This window comes from Danio rerio, chromosome 5, assembly GCF_052040795.2.
Source record: "Danio rerio strain M-AB ecotype USA chromosome 5, GRCz13ab, whole genome shotgun sequence".
Classification (NCBI taxonomy): Eukaryota; Metazoa; Chordata; class Actinopteri; order Cypriniformes; family Danionidae; genus Danio; species Danio rerio.
Window position 1 is genome coordinate 4918861 of NC_141025.1, and position 8640 is coordinate 4927500.

The window sequence follows — 8640 nt, forward strand, 5'->3', positions numbered from 1 at the left end:
TTCTATAAAACATTTTTTGTATTCTTTAGAATTTTCATAATTAATAATTATGCAAAAGGTTTCTTAAGTGACCTTAACATATCCCTCTGTTACATTGTTTTCCGGTAACATTTAAGATTGATTTCTGTTATTTATTTATAATAATAATTGCATAATAATATTAATAATAATTGTATTTATTTAGAATAACTATAATTAAATTGTTATATTTTCTCCAAATCTAACAATTTCAGAGAGGTGGGGGGTGTATGGGGTGATTTGCCCATGTGAGTCATTTAAAGGGCCATGAAACCCCCCGTTTCAGCAGGATGTTTTCACACCTCTAGTTTGGAAAAAGTCAGGAAAGTGGGTGTGTCTAGCTCTGTTTATGTGGGAGTGTCAGAAAATGGGCAGGGTTTGAATAAAAATGGGAGTTGCCATTTGTGCATGCCCTGCTGACCGGGGAAAAACAAATACACAGACGCAGGGGAGAAAGACAGTGTGTTTAATGACGGTGAAATGTTTGACACCGCACGTCGTATAAGAGAAAAGCCTCTGCATTTCTCTGTAACTCAGATGCACTCAGTAGGTCAGAAAGCCGTGTGTGTGTAGACTATCCTGTCACAAAATGCGGCGAAAATTCAACACGACAGTCGGCAAAAGTTTGCTTACAGTGTTTACACACAGAGAGCAGCATTTACAGCGGATCTTTCAATATTGTGGTGATATTAACACTGTAAACTAACTTAGAAATCATTTTGACTAAGGTCTGTCTTTAAACACTGAAAGAGTACTGCTGACCATACCAACTATGACTTTGCCATCTGAATGAACAAAGAAAGGGCGCTGATCGCACACACTTCAAATCTGTAGAGACATAATCAACAGATATTGGAGCTGCGTCTTTTAAAGGAGACGAGCAGCAAATCCGGATCTCACCATTGATGAGAAAAGCTCTCGAGTAAAAAATATTCCAAACAAACGTATTTCTGCCGCGCGCCGCGTACACTGATCCACATGCGAGTCCAGCAGCGCTCTTATAGAGAGAAATCGAAAACAAAACCTTCACATTATGAAAGCAACACTGGCGACCCGTATCTCCAAACAATTCTTATTATTTTCCCACTCCTTTTGGCAACATGACGTGTTTCGTCTCTATGCCGTCTGAACACTGTTTCAGGTACAGTCTAAGAAAGCTAGCATGCATATTAATAAAGTTGCAGCGCATTCATAATGGCGCGCGCTGATTGGTCTGAACCAAGCCATACTCATGAATGAATGCAGCACACTCAGAGACGTAATACGGGGCGCCCTCTAAAAAAGAATTTAATATAGTTTGTAAGGCCATCTCCTCTGAAATCTGTATGCTTTTTAGAAATAATAAAAATAATTCATTGATTTTTGCTTGTTCCTTTAGTCCTGATTCTACTGTTGTTGGTTCTATTTGTTTTTCCACTAAAAAATCCAATCATAAAATCAGATCTTTATTTTTAGACCTTATCTCAAATCCTTCTTCTATTTCTTATTGGAACAACCTCTTTGATGATATTAAATGGTCGTATGTCTGGTCGCTCCCCCAGAAATTTTTTTTAACACATAAAATTAAAGAAATATCTTTTAAAATTATTCACAGGTTTTATCCCGTTAAACAATTTTTACAAAAATTCAAAAATGACATTGACATCTCTTGCACTTTTTGTGAATCCTCTTCTGAATTTGTTGCTCACTTGTTTTGGGAGTGTCCCACTGTTAATTCTTTTTGGTCTGATGTAAACTCTCTAATTGTCCAAAAGGTTTGTGGTGATTTTTCTTTAAGCTAGCGACATGTTATTTTGGGGCTATATATTAAAGGAAAAGAATTCCTTACAGCAACTTTTTGCATAAACCTCATTTTATTTATTGGAAAGTTTTTTTTATACACAAATGCAAATATATTCATGTTAAGCATAATTTTTAATATTTTAAACGAGAACTAGCTCTTTATTTAAAAAACATTACAGACTCTAAAATATGTGCTTAATTTAATATTCTGCAATAATTTATTTTATCTTTTTGTGCTCTTAATTATTTATTTTTCTTCTTCTTTTCTCTCTCTTGTTCCCTTTAATTTGTTTTACATATATTATATTTGTTATAAATTTGTTACAATCCACTTTTTTCAAAAAGTAATATTTCTATTGATTGTACTATACTTCTTTTAGTTTTGTATCTGTATTTTTTGTAATGTATTGTTATTATTGCAATAAAATAAAAAAATAATAAATAAATACGGGGCGCCCTGGTACAGACGTCCAGTCTGCACGCTGGAACACATGCTAAGATCTCATGGCCGTGACGCAGCTTCAAAAATTAGTTTCAAACCGGAAATACGAATTTGCTCGAAATAACGCAAAAACAACCAATTTACACTTTTTAGTGAGATATATGTGTCCTAATAGTGTTTATAGCAGTGTGGGACACATATACGACTGTCAACAGCTCAAAACATGTGTTTTGTTGTTTCATGACCCTTTAAACTAGAATCACCACTGCCCTCACCGATCGTCGTTGACAGCATGCTCACACCTTCAACTGACAGCAATGGCAATGTAATATTTACCTTTAAGGTACATCAATAGTAGAAGCGGGGGCACTTCAGATCATTTTTAAGGGCACTTTCTATCAAGACTTAAAAAAGGGCATGTGCACTGCACCGGTTGAGCCCCATGTGTGCACGTGCCTGAGGATATCAAATAACATAATGTGGTAACAGGTCTCTTCACGCCTCTGAATATGTTTTTATTTATTTATTTATTATTATTATTATTATTAATAATAATAAAAGTAATATTAATAATAACAATAATATTAATAATAATAATAACAACAATAACAATAATATGAATAAAGCAAAGTGTAAGAAGACTACATCTAAAATATTAATTACCAGACAGACTCCGTGTCTCAAATGTCATTAGTTAATATCCGCTAGTGCTTTGATCTGGTTTATTCTGGTTATCTTGGCTTCACTACTGATGTGAGTCAGATCTGCTCGAGCGTAACTCTGTACTTCCGGCTGGTGACGTCAGCGGCGCAGCCTATAAAACCCGCTGGAGCTCCGCGTTCAGACAAAGCGCTTCCGGCGACTTTAGACTTGATGTAATTCCGCACCGACAGGGTGAGAAACCCAGAGTTTCTGCTGAGGGTCTCCCTCTGAAAACCGATGAAGAAACACATCTTACTGCTTTTCACATACCGAGGACTAGTAAGAAAAGGGAAAAAGAGTAAAAGAAGAAAATGGCCAAGTTCATATTACGGAAAGCCGAGCCCAAGGACGTGTCTGACATACTGCGACTCATAAAGGTAAGCCGAATAACGGTTAAAACTCGTCTTGTGTGTTGAAAATGTACACTTTTGATAGCTTGTGTATTTATTACGTGATGGAAATCATTTCAGGAACTTGCAAAGTTTGAGGAAATGGAGGAACAGGTCGTCCTGACCGAGAAAGGTACCTAACAACTGTTATTTCTTTATTAAGCCTAAATTAATACGTTTACATTTAAGGTACCTAACAACAGTTGTTTCTTTATTAAGCTTAAATTAATACGTTTACATTTCTGTGAATAATTAATGAAGATGTCTCTAATTATGTGTTTATTTGTTCTTTCCAGAGCTGCTCGAGGACGGGTTCGGAGATCATCCGTTTTATCACTGCGTCGTCGCTGAAGTACCCAAAGATAATCAGTCCATCGAAGGTAATTCACGGACATAAATGCTTATTTTGCTTCATAATCCTCTATTTTCATCGTGTTTTTAATGTTATTACGGTGAGAGTGACAGTTATGACGGGAAGTTGCCGTTTGTCTTTCTGCGTCATTAGTTCGATGACGTCAGAGGCGCTGAATGTGACTGCAGTCTGTAATCCCTCACGATGACCTTTCCTTATTATTGATCTTGGTTTGTATTTTCATATCAGGTTATACTGTGGTTGGCTTTGCCATGTACTACTTCACTTATGACCCCTGGATTGGGAAGCTGCTTTATCTGGAGGACTTCTATGTGATGAAGGAATTCAGAGGTGTGGAGAGAAATATACCTGTTATCACATATAATTATGTTATTTGATATCCTTATATTACTATTATATACCAATTTTTAAAATCTTGAATATCATACTTTTTTATATTAATTGTAAATATTACATGGCCTATTTAAAATTATATTAAACTTTTTATTCTAAAAACACTTGAATGCATTTATTATTATTATTATTAATTATTTTGAGTGGTAATGATAATATAGAAAAAGGAAAATATTGAGTAATATTGACATTAAATTTAACAATATCTTATAAATGTATTTATGATTTATATTAAAACATTTTTCTTATACACTCACTCGCATACACTTGAAAGAAAGACTATATATTATTAATAATTTATTACTACTAATAATATTTTATCTTGAATGTTATTTTATTATTTGTTGTAAATGTTAATAGAATTTTAAATAATCCATCTAATTTTTTTATTCTAAAAACACATTTTAATGCATTAGTCTTATTTATTATAATTTTTTACTAAATTATAATATAGAAAAAGAAAAATTGAGTATTATTAACTATTTGACATTGAACAATACAAAATTTATAAATGTATGGTATAATTTATTATATACATTTTTACATATACACTTTTACACACATACACTTAAAACAAAACACTATATATATATATATATATATATATATATATATATATATATATATATATATATATATATATATATATATATACATGCATACATACATACATACATACAAGTAATAATTTGTTGTAGTAGTAAATAATAAAAATTCTTATTTATTATTATTATTGTTATTATTTAAACTTTTCTGTTTAAAGTTTTTATTCTACTAAAAACAATGCATTATTAATAATAAAAATAATACAAATAAGTAATGCGTATTAAATATTTATTATTTAGAATAACTTATTTTTTAAATTATTCTTTATATATATTTTAAATTTGTTGTTGGTATTTTATTTTTAAGAGTTTATTTATTTTTATTTCCTTTTGGTTTTCAGGTTATGGAATGGGCTCTGAAATCCTGAAGATGCTGAGTGAGGTATGCATAATAAATTAAATCCTGATATTTACTTATTATTTTTTTATTTAAAATATGGTTGTCAGAACAAAATGTCCTAGAATTTTAAAATAAGTTATATTTTTTATCCTATTATTGGTAAGATCTTGCATTTAATATTCATAATTTATCAACTACTAATGCATTATTAAAACCAAAGTTGTGCTTGTTAATGTTAGTTAACATGAACTAACAACCTCATTTCTGATAATTAAAGGAACAAATATGAATAAATCCTGTAATAAATATAATGTTCACTGTTTGTCCATTGTAGTAAATGCATTAATAAGTAATGAACCATTATTTTAATGTTGATTATCTAGTTTATGCATTCATTTGTTTCTGGTTTTTATTTGTATATTTTATTAATAAAATATGGTAACGCTTATTATTGTGTAGGTCACAATTCATGCTATTTACTGGCTTATTACCTGCCTCTTATTATGATAATAACTGTTCATTAGTAGTTATAAATGTATTATCTTATGCTGCATCCCTATAATCCTGCCCAAAACCTCAACCCAACTATTAACTAGCTTACTAATAAGCAGCTAATTGGTAGTTTATCAAGCTAGTAGTGTTAGTTAATGGTTTGTTAATACTGTAAATTGTGACCTAAACTAAAGTGAGTAATACTTTAAGTAATACAACCTTATTGTAATGTCAGTTTATGTATTTACTAACATAAATAATGAACAATATATTTATTTAACAAAATGTCTCCGATATTTTTTTATCTACTTATGCATTGTTAAAGTCCAAAGTTGGGCATGTTAGCATTAATACACCGAGTTAACATGAACTAACAACCTTATATCGAATAATTAACATGAACGAATATGAATAAATTCTGTAATAAATGTAATGTTTGCTCTTTGTTCATTATTGTAAATACATTAACAAGTAATGAACCATTATTTTAATGTTGATATCTAATTTATGCATTCATTTGTTTGTAGTTTTTAATTGTGTATTTATTAATCAAATATTGTAACCCTTATTATGTAGATCACAATTCATGCAATTTACTGGCTTATAACTATGGTAATAAATGTTCATTAGTAGTTATAAAGTATCATCTTATTCTGCATCCTTGATCCTACCGAACACCTAAACTCGACTTCTACCTTGCTAACTATTAATATGCAGCCAATTGGTAGTTTATTAAGCTAGTAGTGTTAGTTAATGGTTTGTTAATAGCGCGAATTATGACCTAAACTAAAGTCGGTAACGCTTTACAATAAGGTTGTATCAGTTAATGCATTTACTACATGAACAAATAATGACAATGAGCAATGCATTCATTACAGTATTTTTTATGTTAGTTAGTAAAAGTAGGCATTCATTGTTAACTCACGGTGCACTAGCTGTTAACAAGCATGAATTTTGTCGGAATAAGCGGTCTTATTTCATGCGTGTTCAATATAAACTCAGGAGGCGGAAATCAATTTCAAAAATATTAGTAATTTATTAAGTACTAATGAATAATTCGATTAGGGCCCTAGGTCGGACAAATGTGTCCTATTGGTTATACAATGTTGTTCAAGAGAACACACCAGGCGCTCTGCGAGTGTTTTCTTGGGACTAAAGACCCAGTTTAAATTCACAGAAGGCAGGATATCTCCGTCCGCTTTTCTCCACCATCTACTTCCTCTTTTCTGCACAGAAGAACTGGACTAGTTAAATGCACATGCTTGGAGACCTCCATAGGCCCCTTAATGTTTTCATAAATGGTTACACAGAAAATCAGAAGCGAGATAAATATGTTTTTATATGCTGCATGCTGCATATTTCTTGTCTAAGATAGCTCTTTCTGCTAAATGCCCGCATCAGTATGCAAAATGCATTTCTCAGGCCAGTTTCGGTTAACATATTATATATATATATATATATATATATATATATATATATATATATATATATATATTAGGGATGCAACCCTAATATTTATCAGTTTTTTTAACACTGTTTTCGGTTCGGTTGGGTTCTTATGGCTTGACACGTATTTCTTTTAATTCTATAGGCAATAGGAACAGTAAGAGGTTAAGGAGAAAAAAATAATTTATTGCAATACTCATTTTGTTTTACTTAAAAGCTAAGAAAGTGCACTAGTTCCTAGTGTATTGTATAAAAAAATGAACACTGAAATCTCACAGCTGCTGGTAGCCCATGTACAAACTGGGAAACACATAAAATCCTGCACTTTGATAATAAACACACATGTGAAGGTAATAAAGATGAATTGGCCATTTCAAATAAACATATTTGTACTGAAGTAAACATAATTTCATCATCTTAATTATCTCTGGAAAAATGTTGTTATTGCTGGAAAAATGCGAGACTGTAGTCTGTAACGTGAATCGAGTGCTTTTATAAGATGACAAAAGCCTGCATCTCCAGTCACCGAAAACAGCTACAAATCTTTAGCAATAAGCACCCGCACTGCCTTTGAGGTTTTTACGTGTCTCTTGGAACCAGTTGGTTATGTTTGCTTGAAAGATTCAGCGAGGGATTGTTGCTATCTGGAGGACTTTATTACCTTCTCTGCTATCCTGCTTCAGAGAGTGATATTGCTGGGTGATGGTGCTGCAGATGTGCAGTCATGGTTATACGTGTAAAACAATGCTTGCACACAGTTATTTTTTGTTCACCGTTTTTTTTCTTTTATTGGCTTTATACTTACCGGGAAAACCAAAATGTTCTCACTCCGCAGATTAGAAAGACGCTGGCGCTTTCTCATACTGTGGCCTCACTTCACCGCCGTTCGCAAGTGAGGAATGTGAGGAATGATGGTTAAGCGCCCCCTAACTTTAGAGCATATGATTGGATATTTACTCGCGGGGAGGAGTTTCCTCATCTCAGCTCATGAATTTAGAGGCACACACAGTCAGTTCGGGGAGATATAAAACGCGCATAAATTATTTAAACGCAAAACCGAGAAAACAATTCAGCAATTCACAAGCGTATATTGAACCATGGAGGTCGTACCGAACAGTTCAATATTATATTGAGAACCGTGGCATCCCTAATATGCATATTTAGAGAGGGTAAAGAATGACTGTAAGGTAAATGATTTGACTTTTTTTTTTTTTTTTTTTTTTAGGCAAAGCATACTAATAAAGAAAATAAAAGAATTATATTCCACAATTTCCCTTTGTTGACCTCTAAAAATAAGGAGGTCACTACACAAGATTATTCCACCATAGTCTCATACATGTCACCCTTTTCTTCAAAATGTAATTTTTATTTATTTATTTTTAACAATTTCACACTTGTTCTCCTATTAAATAGTGCTGTCTCTTCCCCCTTCAATTCACTCCCCCTTCCAATTTGGATGTTAATGCATTTGTTAAAGTTAAACTATGATGAATAAATGCTTTACAATAAAGTTACGATTTACTCACATGAACAAAAACTTGTAAAGTGTTACCTGAAATGTTTTCGCCATGAAAATAGCCTTTGTTGACGTCATGGCATCAAATACAAATATATGATATGATTGCATAAGAGCAACTCCAGCGTTAGGGATGTGACAT

General features: G+C 32.2%; 1 protein-coding gene across 1 annotated transcript in view; it reads left to right on the forward strand.

The window, feature by feature from the left end:
- The first annotated feature begins 3089 nt into the window (after positions 1–3089).
- Positions 3090–8640, forward strand: part of sat1a.2 (spermidine/spermine N1-acetyltransferase 1a, duplicate 2) — a 7002-nt gene continuing 1451 nt past the window's right edge. The window contains 5 exon segments of the mRNA NM_001002169.3: positions 3090–3321; positions 3415–3466; positions 3630–3713; positions 3935–4036; positions 5046–5086. Of these exon segments, the coding sequence (NP_001002169.1) occupies positions 3256–3321; positions 3415–3466; positions 3630–3713; positions 3935–4036; positions 5046–5086 (345 nt within the window). The 5' untranslated portion in view covers positions 3090–3255.